The sequence below is a fragment of the Podarcis filfolensis genome (assembly GCF_964270895.1).
Source record: "Podarcis filfolensis genome assembly, chromosome: 14".
NCBI lineage: Eukaryota > Metazoa > Chordata > Lepidosauria > Squamata > Lacertidae > Podarcis > Podarcis filfolensis.
Window position 1 is genome coordinate 34,997,022 of NC_139616.1, and position 17,151 is coordinate 35,014,172.

The 17,151-nt window shown below is 43.9% G+C and overlaps 1 protein-coding gene across 14 annotated transcripts in view; it reads left to right on the plus strand.

Moving 5' to 3' along the window:
• The window catches only part of RAB11FIP3 (RAB11 family interacting protein 3), a 98,295-nt gene that overhangs the window by 49,023 nt on the left and 32,121 nt on the right, over positions 1-17,151 (plus strand). For all 14 annotated transcript variants that reach the window (XM_083584973.1, XM_083584971.1, XM_083584982.1 and 11 more), the window contains one exon: positions 8,797-8,984. In XM_083584973.1, the coding sequence (XP_083441099.1) occupies positions 8,797-8,984 (188 nt within the window). The remainder of the gene's footprint in view (positions 1-8,796; positions 8,985-17,151) is intronic.

Here is a 17,151-nt window from a genome sequence, read left to right on the forward strand (position 1 = left end):
ACACAGCCCCATAAATCTTGGACCTACTGTAGCATCACCAATTACTTCTAGATAAACAAGGTTACGCCCTAGATATCTGGGTGGGGCTGTCCTTGATTAACCCCATCACATACGGCAGTAATGGCCAACCAGAAAGCTCTGGGAGCTCTTCTGTGTCCCCAGCATCTGTTACTCTGAGGTACAGTGATTCTAGATATGGTGGCTCGGCTTAGCAACCATGTCTAGCTTCAGGAGATAGACCTATAAGTGGTGGGTGGGGCCAGAGACAAAAGTGGGTGGCAAAGCCTTTTTCAGCCAGAGGGCTGCATTTCCCTCAAAGGAACCTCCTGGGGGGCCGCATGGCAGTGGTGGGTGGGGCCAGAGACAAAAGTGGGTGGGGCCATGGAAGCTAATTTTACCTCTGTACAGTAGGCTTGTTTCTGCACACCCACACCCATGGATCCATCTATCCTCCATTCTGGGCACCACAATTTAAGGAGGATATTGACAAACTGGAAGGTGTGCAGATGAGGGCAAGCAAGGTGATAAAGGGTCTAGAAACCAAGCCTTATGAGGAACGGTTGAGGGAGCTGGGTATGTTTAGGCTGGAGAAGAGGAGATTGAGAAGAGATATGATAGCCATATTCAAATATCTTAAGGGCTGTTACATGGAAGGAGCAAGCTTGTTTTCTCCGGCTCCGGGGGATGGGACTCAAACCAGTGGCTTCAAGATACAGTGGTACCTCGGGTTACAGATGCTTCAGGTTACAGACGCTTCAGGTTACAGACTCTGCAAACCCAGAAATATTACCTCGGGTTAAGAACCTTGCTTCAGGTTGAGAACAGAAATTGTGCAGCGGCGGCGCGGCAGCAGCAGCAGGAGACCCCATTAGCTAAAGTGGTGCTTCAGGTTAAGAACAGTTTCAGGTTAAGAACAGACCTCCGGAACGAATTAAGTTCTTAACCCGAGGTACCACTGTACAAGAAAGGAGGTTCCGACTAAACACCAGGAAGAACTTTCTGACAGTAAGAGCTGTTCAGCAGTGGAACAGACTCCCGCAAGAGGTGGTGGACTCTCCTTCCTTGGCGGTTTTTAAGCAGAGATTGGATGGCCATTGCATGGTTGAGTTGAGATTCCTGCATTGCAGGGGGTTGGACTAGATGACCCCTGGGGTCCTTTCCAACTCTACAGTTCTATGATCCAGGCAAGCAAGAAGCATTATAAGAGTTCAATTATAAAGTCTAGCCAGGCAAAAATACGCAAGGAGGGTGTGAAGTAAGGATGGAGAGAGACCTGGTGGGGAGCAAATGGAGAAGCCCCCAAGCCTGAGGTTCCCTGTTCTTGACCTGTATCATTTACAGATTGGCTTCCCATTATTTAAAGCCACCAAAGTCTGTACATGGCCATCACCATGACTTCCTGCAGCAGTGAATCCCACAGTTACACCCGATGGCATAGAAATCCTTCCATTTTTCTATCCCTAATCCCTTGGCAAGGGATGCGGGTGGCGCTGTGGGTAAACCACAGAGCCTAGGACTTGCCGATCAGAAGGTCGGCGGTTCGAATCCCCGTGACGGGGTGAGTTCCTGCTGCTTGGTCCCTGCTCCTGCCAACCTAGCAGTTCAAAAGCACGTCAGAGTGCAAGTTGATAAATAGGTATCGCTCCGGCGGGAAGGTAAACGGTGTTTCCGTGCGCTGCTCTGGTTCGCCAGAAGCGGCTTAGTCCTGCTGGCCACGTGACCCCGGAAGCTGTCTGTGGACAAACGCTGGCTCCCTCGGCCAATAAAGCGAGATGAGCACCGCAACCCCAGAGTTGTCTGCAACTGGACCTAATGGTCAGGGGCCCCCTTTACCTTTACCTTTAATCCCTTGGCAATTGGTTTCTTTGGGTGACCCCCTCCCTTTTCATATAGGGAGAGAGAAATGTTCCTGAGCTAGAAAAGGGTGTGTTCCTTTGACACAAGTTTAAAACTTAGCTCTCTTTGTCCAAAGGTGGCTGAGGTCTGCATTTAGTTGCAAGAATTGAGCCTTCCCAGTGAAACACCGGCAGGGAAATGGGGGTGGGCTTGGGGGGGGAGATTAGCCTGTAGGCTGTTATCTGGGGAGTTCAAGAACAAAAGGAACTCTGTTGAGAGAGCAGAGGCCAGTTTGTTCAAACCAGCCCAGTTTGTACTTCCTGATCGCTTCTTGCCTCCTCCCCACCCCCAGCAGAAAGCCAGGAGGTGTGTGTGTTTCTAAGTAAGCGTATCCAGAGTTGGACTTTCGCTTTTCAGAGTAGGAACTTTGCCTGCCTTCAGGTAAAAGATTATCCCTTGGCTTTAAGAGGAAAGCGGTGCCAATCTGAGGTGCTAACATGGTCCGGATTCTGGTCCTCTCTGGAATGCTCTAGCACCTTCCCTCAGGTGGGTTCCTAGGCAGTTCAGCCTGTGTCGGGAGGGGTACTTGCCTGTCCGTCTGTCCGCCCATAACACTTTGGTATCAGTAGGGAGCCATACCTAGTCAGGCTTTTCCCTGAGCCTGCTAAGACATGGCGTTCTCCACCTGTGAGCTTGTATGTGTGTGTGTGTGCATGTTTTAAAAGAAGGGTGTACTTGGGTAAACTTCTGTGGTGGTTTGTGCTCTCCCAGTATCGTTGAGCTCATCCAGGAAGGAAAAGGGTTTGGATCTATTGAGCAACAGAGAAACCGGTTCTGTGGGGAGGCTGGGGAGCAGGGAGGCCAGCACAAGCAACCGATGTAAATCATTTCTTCGAATGGTTGCAGAATTAATGCACTATGGATCCTGCGGAGTTTGGGAATTAGAGGAAGGTCCTTGCATAAAATATGCTGTTCAGCAATCAACCAAGGTGTTTTTTTTTGAAATAATTTTTATTTGATTTTACAGGTGTAGAGTTATAACAATGCAAAATACATATCCATATTTAAAGATTGCTCTGAATCTCTAGACTTCCACCTTCCCCTCCATGAATCCTACTACTGTGTAACCCTTTTCAACTGCATATTATTTCATCATCCAAATTTTATGTGTCTCCAGTTTATCCATAGAATCTTCTACATTACAAGTGTTATTGCAATCCTGCTAGTGTTTTCATCTGCTAACAGTGGTCTCTCAAGTAAATTATAATTTCGCCTCATTCTTTATTGAAGTTTTGGTCAGCAGTAGTTTGCACCTTACAGCTCTACAGTCCTCAGAAGTTTGAGGTGGCAGCGGCCAGGGAGAGGGCATTCTCTGTGGCCTCCCCTAAGCTGAGGGATTCCCTCCTCGCATCTGGCACTTTCATTATGTTGTTTTTCTTGTGTACCTCTTACCTACGACATCTGATCTCTCTCTCTACCTATATAGGACCCACCGTATTCTCTTGGCTGTAGTTTTGTTTGCACTGCTTTTAATACTGTAATTTTTTAATTGGTGTACCCCACCCCGGGAACTCATGGTGAAGGTGTGCATATGAAATCTCCTCCTTCGTTTGATTACTCTGCAAGCATTAAGTGCAGACGTTTTCAGTATCCATAAGAAAGTTGCTTTTTTATATATGCTTCCCCCACCCTTTCCCTTGCTACCACCAATCCTTTGGCTTTTCTTCCCAGAGACTCTGGGGTCCTTTTCCATTAGGGGAGGATGGAGATCTTATCAGAGCTAGTGGTAATGATGTTCCCTGAAGCCAATTCCACGTGCTGTTAAGGTTGGGGTGTGTATGGAAAGAATAGGCTTATAAGGGAACATAGGAAGCTGCCTTATACTGAGCCCAAACCACTGGTTCATCTAGCTCAGTATTGTCAACACTGGCCGGCAGTGGCTCCATGAGGTTTCAGGTGGTGGACAGTCCCAGCCCTACCTGGAGATGGTGGGGATCAAACCTGGGGCCTTTTGCATCTATAACAGCTGCTCTAGCACTGAGCTACAAACGCATGTTTAAGCATCTGTATGTGGCTTGCAGCCACCCTTGGTCTACATACTGACCTGCAGCTGTTTAAGGTTTCAGGCATGGATCTCTCTTAGCCCCACCCAGAGATGCCAGAGATTGAACGTGCATGAAGTACAGGTGCTCTTAGACTAAGATGGGGCTCTGCAGTACTTTAGGATGTGTGAGCAAACATAACAGGCCAGGGTACCGGACCTGAGCTATTGCATTGAATGGAACCTGTGGTGTAACTGGGGCAGGCATCCTTGATAGCTGCTCTTAAGCTTGTCCACGATGCAATAAAAAATACATTGTGATTGTGAATATAACTTTTTGTAACTACAGTGTGGTGTTGTTTGTTTCCTCACAACCTGTGGTGAAGATTCAGGTAGGTAGCCAGCAGTGTTGGTCTGACGCAGTCGAAATAAATAAAAAAATAAGAAAATGGTCCAGTTGCACCTTAAAGACCAACTAAGTTTGTTCTGGGTGTAAGCTTTTGTGTGCTTGCACACTTCTTCAGATACCTTTTCTTATCAACCTCACAAAGAAACTTGCACAGGTTCAGGTATCTGAAGAAGTGTGCATGTACATGAAAGCTTACACCCAGAACAAACTTAGTTGGTCTCTAAGGTGCTACTGGACTATTTTACTATTTTTTTATGTATTTCAACCTATGTTGAAAACATTAAAGACTGGCTGACAGAAGGGGCAAAAACCCCTCAACCTCTGCTATGTTAGCAGGTTGTTTTTGTAGAGAATGCAAGAGTTACTGCTGTATTTGATATTACCTTGAATGCAAAATGTAAAGACTTCGACTGAGCCTTTATCTTATTTTTTACTGTTTATATGTGTTTTTGTTTTCAAGACTCCATTTGCCACTTCTTTCTCCCCCCTCCCTTTCAAACTGAGTATTTGTTCAACGTTGCATGGGCAGATCACAGAAAAGATTTATCTGTAGAATGTGCTGAGGTCAGGCCTGCTGGTTACACAAAAAACAAACTTCCTTAGCTGAGGAATCTGCAAAGGTCTTTCAACAGCTGCCCTGGAAACCAGCTGCCCTTCCTGAGGCTGTAAAATGGGGGCGAGGTGCAGGCAGGGAGGTGGATCTCCCCCCCCCCAAAGGTGACAGTTTAACTGTTTTTTTCCCCTCTTGCTGCAACAGCAGTTTTTTTGGAGGCTTTGCTTTTTGGTAAATGGATATCTAGGTTAGGAATGTGAGCCTGTCTCCCTGGCATCTTGGCTGGGGGTTTAATATTTAATTGGAGGGAAGGAAACAGACATGACCAGGCAAGGCTATATCTGCTGTTGCTCCAAAGCAGTGGCTGAAACTTAGAACTCTCTCTACTTTGCCTATTGAGGGGTGGAAGCCGCTCAGTGGTGCAATGCACACAAACACTGGTGTATACCTGCGACTTTAAAGCAGCTTTTGCCAACCTGGTGCCCTCCAGATATTTGAACTACAACTCCCACCAACCTCAGCCACTTAGTTTCCCCTTTTCTGCCCAATGGAGGGGACCAAGAAACAGTCACCCATGCCTTCGTCAAATGAAAGCTGAGCTACTGCGTTCCTCCCTCTGTGGGGCTGCCCTTGAATGTGGGGTTGCAAACGGATGAATGTATTGATTAGAGCAGGCATCCCCAACCTTCGGCCCTCCAGATGTTTTGGACTACAATTCCCATCATCCCTGACCACTGGTCCTGTTAGCTAGGGATCATAGGAGTTGTAGGCTGAGGGCCGCAGGTTGGGGATGCCTGGATTAGAGTATTGAACCAGAACTGGGGAAACCTACCTCAGGCTTCTGACCTGGGTCTAGTATCTCAGCCCTTCAGATGTTTTGAGACTACAATTCCCATCATCCCTGACCACTGGTCCTGCTAGCTAGGGATCATGGGAGTTGTAGGCCAAAAACATCTGGAGGGCTGAGGCTGAGGAAGCCTGGAATCTGTCCTATCCCTCAGGGTGGTCATGAGGGAAAAACAGGGAGAAACTTTACCATAAGTTCTGTGAAAGAAAGGTATGATATAAGAGTAACAAATCTAAAAAAAACAGGAGCATTGACAAGAGCTATCGGTTTTGAACTGGCTTTTGATGGGGACGGGGGCTATGGTTAAGCAAGCTGGCAGAGGGTTTTAGTTCTTTAAAAAATAGTTTAATGTTACTCTGTTAAGGGGACTGTGATCAGTTTTCACACTTCAGCTCAAGGCTTCAGGATTGTATGCTGAAAATCTAGAGAGAAATACAATTCTGGAGTGATCCTCGGTTTACCTGTCTCATGTGCGCCTTTGGCATTTAAGCAAGTGGCATGAAAGCTTGCAAAATCTTGCTGCTAAGCACATGGTGTCTCCTTTGCTAACCTTTCTTGATACAGAACTCTGCAGTGTTTTTGAAAAAGCTCCTCTGAACTTGATATGGGTGTGTATTTATTTGTTTTCCCCTGGTGTGCAAATTTAATAGTCAAGAGTCAAGATGACCTTCAGGAGTAATTTGCCTGCTTTTGCATTCTCTTTGGAGTAGAAGGGAATAAGCAGTATTCTCCCAGAGATTATTCTGACGTCTGTTCACCAGAAATAACTGCCCTAAAAAAAAAAAGGTGTTGTAACACAAATGGATATGTGTAACCTGGATTTCTTGCTTGCTTGTTGAAAGGGTCTGTCCTTAATGGCTCGAAAAACAATACACTCTGAAGGCTTTTGTTTTTATTTACTAGAGCGTTGTACCCAACGTTGTTCAGGAATTCTAAGAAACAATAAAAGCAGTGCAGTTTTGAAATGTTCCATTGGCGATCTTGATTAAAATGGGCATCTAGTTGTATCCAAACATAGATGAAAACCTGCTCTTTGATCTCAGGACCCATTGTGCAAAAATTTGGATAAGATGTCTTAAGAGGTGTCCAGCTACGCAGTGAAGAAACAACTTTCTAAAATATATAGTAGATTTAGTACATGTCTGTCCACCTGTCCTGCTGTGGAACTCATGGCACTGTTACATTGGGGGTTCCCAGGCTGTGTCTCCCAGTCACTGACCAGATCAGATCCACTTAGCCTGAGTAGATTAGCCGCATCACATGTCTTCTGAATCCTGCCCTGGGACCATTCCTAATGGCAGGACACAGATCGCAAATATTTCAGTTACCTGCTTCGTTTATCTGGTTTAACGCTCTAACGTCTGAATCCAGCCTCGTGGTTTGTTTTGATCCAAACAAACCATGTGTGGTAAGCCAAGAACAAACCTTGGTCACGCCTCGTGGTTTGTTCATAGTGGAATGTAATAATAATAATAATAATAATAATAATAATAATAATAATAATATTTTATTTATACCCCGCCCTCCCCAGCCAAGGCCGGGCTCAGAGTGGCTTACAAGCAATAATAAAAACAAGATGAATGATTACAACTTAAAAACAAAAATAAAATACATTAAAATAATGGAACATTAAAATATTAAAATGTAGCCTCATCGCAGGAGGAGAAGGAAAAGAAAAAAGAAAGAGAGGGAGGGAGGGAATCAAATTGGCTCCAAGCCAAAGGCCAGGCGGAACAACTCTGTCTTACAGGCCCTGCGGAAAGAAATCAGATCCTGCAGGGCCCTGGTCTCATGAGGCAGAGCGTTCCACCAGGCCGGAGCCAGAGTTGAAAAGGCCCTGGCTCTGGTTGAGGCCAATCTAACTTCCTTAGGGCCTGGGACCACTAGGGTGTTGTTATTTATGGACCTTGAGGCTCTCCGTGGGGCATACCAGGAGAGGCGGTCCCGTAGGTACGAGGGTCCTAGGCAAATGGTAGGGCTGGCTATAGATATGTCTGTTTACGTTTGTGTTTTAAATGGGAGAAGAAATATTCTGTGACTCTGAAAACCCAAGGCCTTGTACTGTTAATGATGTTACAAGCCTGGTTGGCAGTGGTGCTTAGTGACCAAGTTCTGAGAGGAGAGGGAGATAGGTGATTGCTTTGAGAATGTTAGGTGGGGCCTGGATCAGTGCATTCTGATTGGTCTGGATGGTGGCATAACCTGATTGGCTGGAGGTTCTTGTCAGTTGGGATTTAACTGTCAGTTGGGAGAAAGACAGTTGAGGAATTGAAGGGAAAGGAAGGCCTGATTCTCAGCTGGCCTCCACCTGCCTGTAGTCTTACATACAACCAGCCCAAGGGGTGGCCCTGCTTGTCACCTTCCTCCTCAGCCTGAGGGTTGCCCTTGTAGAACTCAGCAAGGAGGAAGAGGATGGGAACAAACCTAGAACTAGTTGGCTCTGCCTGTCCATGCCTCTGGCTCCCCCTACTGTTGGGCTCCCTGCCTTCCACCCTACCAGTCCCAACAGGTGCCACCCATCACTTTCATTAAGCCAAACCAGGGCTTTGCTCCCAGTAGTTGGGGAGGAGCGCAGTGGCCAAAATTTTCTCCCTGTGCACCAGTGTACTTCCTCTTTCATGCTAAGCCATAGTTGGGCTTTGTGTTGCGTGCAGATGAGGCCATTGTAATGGGAGAGTTCATGAAGAAGTATGCAACAGAAAGAGTGCATGTGTACCTTCAGTGAAGGAGGTATGTTAAGACCCTCCTTCTCAAAATGGCTTACTCCATTCAGTACTCCACCCCTCTCCTTTCGTTCCTGCTCCAGGAACATAGGAAGCTGCCCAATACTGAGTCAGATCATTGGTCTGCCTAGCTCAGTATTGACAACACTGACTGGCAGCGGTTCTCCAGAGCTTCGGCAGGAGCCTCTCCCGACCCCACATGGAGATGCCAGGGATTGAACCTGGAGCCATCTGCATTCAAAGCAGTTGTTCTACCACTGAGAGAGAGCCCTTCCTCCAGAAAATGCTTTCTGCTGAAAGAAAACATAGTTGTGATTTGGAGTTGTCATGAGATCTCTCTCTTTCTCTGTGCCCTTATGTTGCTTTTTCTCCTCTTTTCTGCAACAGGCAAATGAAGTGACAGACAGTGCGTACATGGGCTCAGAGAGCACCTATAGCGAGTGTGAAACTTTCACAGACGAAGACACCAGCACCCTGGTGCATCACGAGATGCATGATGAAGTAGAAACGGACAGCGCGATCGATTCCACTGTGCACTCGGAGTTCACGGACCCCATCGAGGAGCCTGAGAACGAGTAGGTGCTTTTATCTTGGTGATGGGTGGGACAGCAGGAGCCTAACTGGGAACTTAAAGCAGAGATTTGGAAGCTTAGTTTCTTGGCAGACCAGCCTTAGGAAGCACAAAACAAAGGGGTAAGTCGCCATTTCTCCCCTCTGCAAAATGTAAGGGCTGCGTTCATGCATCACGGTAAGCCATAAAACCACGCTTTACTGTGTGAGAGCCAATCACACCTGTTTCTCATCTCTCTCTACCAATGCTAGGAAGAAACAGCCCGCTGTCCTTGGCTTCGCGGTTGTGTCCGTTGCACTGATTGTGGTTGGGTTTGTTCCAGACCAGCCGCAGTGCTAAAACCTATGTTTATTCTTAGCTAAATGATCATAAAAACCTTTTAAAACTTCCAGCCACAGTGATGTGTGTGAGTTCTGCATCTGGCACAGAGAGCCAGGACAACGTTTTACCATGGCATGTGAACTGGGCCAAGGGGAGCCTTGCTGGATCTGATCAGCAGCCCATCAAGCTTAGCAATCTGTTTCCCGCAGTGGCTAACCAGAAGCCGGCCGTTGTCTCCCAGCGTTGCATCTTAGCATCTGATATTCAGGGCACGCCCAATTCTGGAGGCAGCACAGCCATTGTAACTTGTTGGTAGCCATTAATAGCCTTATCCTCCCTGGATGTGTCTAATCCCCTTTCTAAAGCTATCTAAGCCACTTGCCATCATCACACCTTCATGGCAACAAGTTCCCATGCATTTATATCTGCTGCGTGAAGAAGTACTTCCGTTATTCTGTCTGTTTTTGCCATTGGTCGTGGACCCACAGGTGGCTGCAGGCTGATAGGCTTCTCATCCCTGGTTTATGGAATTTGCATTTATTTCATTTAAACATTTGTATCAGGTGTCTTTTCTAGATCAGCTCCGCCCAAGGTGGCAAACGGAAAACGAACCATAAAAATACAGTAATCTAATAATAGCACTTTAAAATTTAAAAAGAAAAGAGGCACTATGTTGAGATACAATTCAGGCAGTATAAAAACAGTTTTGAGAGCCACAACAGAGAAGTAGCGTGAACAATTATAACACTTTCTTAAATGTGGCCTTGCCTCATGTCCCCAACAATCTAACTAGGACCTAGGAGAGCAGGGTTCAAATCTCCATTCAGCCATGAAGCTCATTCGGTGACCTTGGGCAAGTCACCATCTTTGAGACTAACCGACCTTACAGAGTTGCTGTGAGGATGAAAAGGGGAGGAGGAGAAACATGTACACTGTCCCAAGATCCTTGGAAGATAAAGGTGGTATATAAATGCAATAAGTAAGTAAATTTTAAGGGCAGGCCAACTGCTCATGGCCTCAGGCACTGGTCTTAAAGCACAGGCAAAAATGAGGCCTGTGGGTTTCTGGAAGAAATTTCCCTTCTTTCCTGGGGAATTAAGACAGTGGTGTTAGGACTAAAGGACTAGAAAGGTGAATGGGGGCTCAAACTGGCAACTAGCTGTGTTGCATAGGAGCCAGCTCCTAGGGGCCAAGGGGTCTTTGGGGGCCCCCAGTAAAATATCGGGAAAGGAAAAAGGAAACAGGGCCCCCCAAAGTTCATGGGCATTGGCATTCAAATGGTGTGTGCGCACCATGTCCTGTGATTGATTATGAGGGGCAGGGCTTACCTCCCCCCAGTATTTTATTCAAGTTGGCACCCCTGCTGTGTTGATCTGCAAGGTTCGTCTTGTGCAGAGCAAAGTCGAAGTTTTGGGGAAGTGCATGCTAATTTCCACCCCTGAGGTTGGGGATATTTTGTGTCTTTTTGAAAAGGCAGTCATGCTGGTACCCCCACCCCCTTTTAAAATTTGACCTGTTCAGTGAAAGAAAACAGTGCATTCATATATCCACCTCCCACCTTCTCTCAAAAGTGTCCAGAGTGTGATCTAACCTGATCATAGCAATCATTCGTCCCGATAAGGCTTGCACAGGGGAGAAAATTCTTGGTGAAGTCAGACCACTGGCCTTCTTGGGCCCGGAATGTCTACGCTGTCAGGAATTGTACCGATGATTTCCTACAAAGTCTGGGACTTCCGGTTAGCGCCGGCGCTTAATGGCGGATCTCAACCGGAGCTCCGGGAGAGATCTGCTTCGTGGGTTCGGGTCCTGTCAGCTACGGCGAAGCGGGGACCCTTAAAAATCACAGGCGCGTTGCCTGTGAACTGGAGACTCGGCGGGCACCTTTGCGCCCCCCCGACGCTGCGAAATAGCCTTTTTAAAGGCTCCGGAGGAGCGGAGGGGTCTTGGAGCGGTGCTGAGAGTCGTCTTCACCCAGCCTGCGAAGCGAAGCCGCGTCGCCATTAGCGGAGAGCGCTGACTTCTTCCCGGGAAATTGGATTAAAAGAACAACTATCCGTGAGTAGGATTGATCGCTAAAATATAACTGGACACTAAAAGTAAAGAAATTGGGCACCGAGACGGACAAGCACTAAAAAGGAAGTCTGCTTTCCGTTCTGTAGCAAGATCAAAGCGAAAGGCACTCTAGCTGTAACTGCTTGAGAGGAAACTTGCGGGATTTAAGAAATCCACCACCAAAGCAAAGAACTCCCCCCCCCGAAGGCAGGAGGGGGGGGAAGAAGATTTTAAAAGTGTTTCCCTGCCAATTTAAAAGAATTGGATTAAGTATCGCTGCTCTTTAACCTGGGATCGGACTGCCGGAGAAAAGGAACCGGCTAAGGACTGTTGCTATAAGAAGTTAAAAAATATCTCAAATTGACTTTGGTTACTTCCAATTTGAAACACTGTTTCTGTGGTATTACAAAGTTACTTACAGGACACTATTGACTGGGATCCCCTTGAAAAAGGAAAGAAAAATTGAAAGGGACTAGGAAACTTTTATTCCTTCTTTTTTGAAGAGTGTGGGATTACTTTGAGAAGTATAGAACTGACTCTACGCCCCCTAGAGGACCTACAAATTGTTTCAGCAACAAGTGGAGTTTAAAATTTGAGAACTTTGTTTGTGAGTTTCAAAGTCTGGGAATGACCTTGACTAAAAGACTTTGTTATGGCAGATGGTAAAGAGAAAGGGGAGTTACAAGAAACAACCTTGAGATCTGGCAGACAATACAAAATTGACACTTACATGCAAAGAAGGGCTTCTGTAACAGGAGCCTCTGGAACTATAGTGGCTGCAAAGCCAAAAGCGAAAGCAATGTCTACAGAAGAATCATTTGCCAAGGTATTGGAGAAGATAAATGACTCTTTGGAGGAACTAAAAAAGCAAGGTGCGGAGACTAAATTGCAAGTTGCTGAAACTAAAGTACAAGTTGCTGAAACAAATAAAAAAATTGAAGAAATCTCTGGGAAAATTGACCTAAATACTAAAAGTATAACTGACCTAGGGAGTAAAGTGAACTCAAATGCAGAAGCAATTGGGAAATTATTGGAAGATTCATCTATAACACGAAAGATAGCCGAGGAAGCTAAGGAAATTGCAACTGCTGCGGAGGAAAAATTTCCACCAGTTTACAAGAAATTGGATGAATATGAACTGGCACTCTCTATGCAGGATATGCAACGCAAGGAGAGGAACCTGAGGATCAGACTTGTGCCGGAAAAGGAAGGAGAGAACTTGGTGGATGATTTGACAAAAGAATTTTCTGATTTTTGGAAGCAGGAGCTGAAGAAAGAAGATTTTAAGATAGAAAGTGCATTTAGATTGGGAATAAGACAGAAGAGAAATCGACCCAGAGATTGTCTTATTACCTTAAGATCAAAGGAGGAGCGAGATAAAATATTGAACCTGCACTACCAAACAGCCCTTCGAATTGAAGACTTTTTTATTGAGATCTTTAAAGACATCCCTAAGAGTATCTTGGACGCAAGAGGACATTATAAAGACCTGGTGACACTGCTGAAGAAGAACTACATACCATTCAGGTGGGAATTTCCCCAAGGCTTGTCTTTTAAATATAAGGGAAAGAAGAGAAGAATAAAGACTGTAAGTGATAAAGACAAGTTCTTGGGAGAACACGAAGAAGACCTACAGAAAGAGACATTTCCAGGACAAGGGCATCCATCACTGGACACGAACACGGTACCACCGACAGATGAGGAACAAAAACAGGGAGCTGTAGGAGGAAGGAGTAAATAATCCCATCATGGCTCTGCAACTTCTAACCTGGAATTGTAATGGCTTAAATATTCCCAGGAAGAGAAAAAATATATTTCATGCCTTAAAGAAAGACCAATTGGACTTGATTTGCCTACAAGAGACCCACGTGACAAGAGCACACAGAAAATTATTAATAAATAAAAGACTGGGACAGGAATTTATATCTTCAGACAGAGTAAAAAAGAGAGGAGTGGTGATCTATGCAAAAGAAAAATTGCAACCGAAACAAATTTTTAAAGATGATCAAGGAAGATATTTGGCAATTGAAATTCAATCCCAAGGAGAGAAGTATTTGATAGTGGGAATCTATGCACCAAACGAAGGGAAAGCTGAATTTTTTAAGAAGTTGCATGAAACTTTGATGGACCATATGGATTACAACTTAATTTTGATGGGAGATATGAATGGAGTGGTTTCAACAAATATGGACAAGGCACAAAGACAGGTAATAACAAAAGATGGAAGACTACCAAAGACTTTTTTTGAAATGACTGACAATATGGACTTGATTGACATTTGGAGAACAAAACACCCATTAGAAAGAGAGGGAACCTTCTTTTCTGAAGCCAAAATGACATGGACAAGGATTGACCAAATCTGGGTGACTAGCAGTATGGCTCCGAATATAAAAAAAGTAGAAATCTGCCCAAAAACTTTCTCCGACCATAATGCTGTAAAGATGGTGATGAGGCAAACAACAACTGGTTCCTTCAGATGGAGAATGAATGACACCTTATTTAGAGACGAGGAGATCTGTAAGAAGGCCCAAAAAACCTTGAAAGACTATTTTGAAATCAACTTAAGGTCTGAAGTAGAAAAAAGAATAGTATGGGACGCAAGCAAAGCCGTGATGAGAGGGTTTTTGATTCAGCAAAATACTTTAAAGAAGAGAAAGCAAAATGAGAAAAAGGAGAGAATTTTGGAAAAGATAAAAGAAGGGGAAAAACAATTAAGATCGAAGCCAAAATCCCAAGAGATTCTAAGAGAAATCAAATTTCATCAAACACAATATATGGAACTGATGAATCAAGAATTAGAGTGGAGAATTAAACAAATGAGACAAAAGACTTTTGAATCTGCTGATAAATGTGGCAAGTTACTGGCTTGGCAAATAAAGAAGAGACAAAAACTCAACACGGTAACAAATATAGAAGTGGAAGGAAAAAACATAAGCAACCCAGTGGAAATTAGGAACTGTTTTCAGAACTACTTTAGACAACTTTACACACAAGGGCCGCAAAAAGAAATGGACATACAACAGTTCCTCGAGGAAAATGGGCTGAAAAAGGTTTCGCATGAAAGTAAGATAATATTGAACCAGGAGATATCAGCACAAGAAATAGAAGATGCCATTCAAGGCATGACGCTGGGCAAATCCCCTGGACCGGATGGACTGACTTCCAAATACTACAAAGTTTTGAAGGAAGGGTTGATACAACCTTTGAAGGAAGTCTGCAATGAGATTATGGAGGGGAAAAGGGCACCCGATACGTGGAGAGAGGCTTACATTACACTTATACCAAAGACAGAGACTGAAAAGACCCAACTTAAAAACTACCGACCCATCTCGTTATTGAATGTGGATTACAAAATCTTTGCTGATATTTTGGCAAAAAGACTGAAGAGAGTTTTGATGGAGGAGATTCACGGGGACCAAGCGGGCTTTCTCCCAAAAAGGCACTTGTCGAACAATGTAAGGAATATAATTGACATTTTGGAAAAGCTGGAAGTGAACATAAACACTAAAGCTGTTTTGATATTTGTGGATGCCGAGAAAGCCTTTGACAACATTTCTTGGAGTTTTATGTTGAAGAACCTCCGGGGGATGGGGGTAGGCCAAGGGTTTGAAAATGGTATAGGTGCAATATACTCTGAACAGAAAGCCAAACTAATTGTAAATAATGTGGTTACAGAAGAGTTCAAGATTGAAAAAGGGACACGTCAGGGGTGCCCTATCTCCCCATTACTTTTTATATCGGTCCTGGAGGTTTTGCTTAATATGATTAGGAGGGACCAGTTGGTTAAAGGGATTCAGGTCGGAGCTAAACAATATAAACTGAGAGCATTTGCAGATGACTTAGTACTTACATTGCAAGAGCCAGAAGCTAGCACGAAAAGAGTTTTGGAAATAATTCAAGAGTTTGGTCAAATGGCAGGATTTAAATTGAATAAGTCTAAGACAAAGGTTTTGGAGAAAAATTTGACACAGATAGAAAAGGAAAGGTTCCAGAATGAGACAGGGTTGACTGTGGTTAAAAAAGTGAAATATTTGGGTATAAATATGACAGCTAAAAATGTGAATTTGTTTAAAGATAATTATGAAAAAACTTGGAGAGAAGTGAAAAAAGATTTGGAGATTTGGTCCAACTTGAAGCTTTCCTTGTTAGGCCGTATTGCAGCTATAAAGATGAATGTATTGCCAAGAATGTTGTTTTTGTTCCAAGCATTGCAAATAATTGATAAAATGGATTGTTTCAAGAGGTGGCAAAAAGACATATCTAAATTTGTCTGGCAGGGCAAAAAGCCCAGAATTAAATTTAAGATACTAACGGATTCAAAGGAAAGAGGGGGGTTTGCCCTGCCAGACTTTAAACTTTACTATGAAGCGGCAGCTTTCTGCTGGCTGAAAGAATGGCTACTTCTTGAAAACACAGACATTTTGGATTTGGAAGGTTTTAATAACATTTTTGGGTGGCATGCATATTTGTGGTATGACAAGGTTAAAGCACATAAAAGTTTTAAAAATCATATTGTCAGAAAAGCACTACTAAATGTCTGGGACAGATATAAAGACTTGCTGGAAAATAAAACTCCAAGGTGGCTGTCGCCAATGGAAGCTAAGGCAGTTAAAAAGTTAAATATGGAGTCCAAGTGGCCAAGATACTGGGAAATTTTGGAAAAGGAAGGGGACAAATTGAGATTGCAGAGTTTTGAGAAATTAAAAGGGAAGGTGAGAGATTGGTTCCACTACCATCAAATTAATGAAGCGTTTAAACTGGACAGTAAAATTGGCTTCCAGGTGGAAAAATCAAAATTGGAGACAGAACTGTTAGAACCCAGTACTAAGAATTTGTCCAAAATGTACAATTTGCTGCTGAAATGGAATACACAAGATGAAACGGTTAAATCGGTCATGATTAAATGGGCTCAGGACATTGGTCATAATATTTTGTTTGCTGACTGGGAAAAGTTGTGGACCACCGGGATAAAATTTACGGCATGCAACGCCTTAAGAGAAAACATTATGAAAATGATATATAGGTGGTACATAACCCCAGTCAAGCTTGCAAAGATTTACCATGTGCCTGACAATAAATGTTGGAAATGTAAAGAAACTGAAGGTACATTTTTTCATCTTTGGTGGACCTGCCCGAAGATTAAGGCATTCTGGGAAATGATCTATAATGAACTTAAAAAGGTATTTAAATATACTTTCCCCAAGAAACCAGAGGCCTTTCTCTTGGGTATTGTCGGCCAAGGGGTGTTAAAGACGGATATAACTTTCTTTATGTATGCTACAACAGCAGCTAGAATACTCATTGCGAAGTACTGGAAGACGCAAGAACTACCCACACTGGAAGAATGGCAGATGAAGGTGATAGACTATATGGGCTTGGCAGAAATGACGAGCAGAATCCGAAACCAGGGAAGAGAAGCAGCGCAAGAAGAATGGAAGAAATTCAAGGACTATTTAAAGAAATATTACAAAGTTAATGAAAGTTAGAATGATGTTGGACTGGAAAGTAAATGGTTACTATTAGTAATGGTTAAGACAAGGAAAATAAGGAAGAATAGTCTAAATTTAAATTAAAATAAGGGAAGATTTGCTGAACAATCGATAAGAATTTGGAATACAGAAAGGGGAAGCATGAGGAAGTCGGGGAAGATAGGATATGAAATTAGGATATGAAATGATACATGTTTTTTGTTTTGTTTTTGTTTTTGTATGTTTATGTTTGTTGTATGGTGTTTATATGGAAAAATAAAAATATTTAAAAAAAAAAAAAAGATTTCCTACAAAGTCTGCGCCCGACCA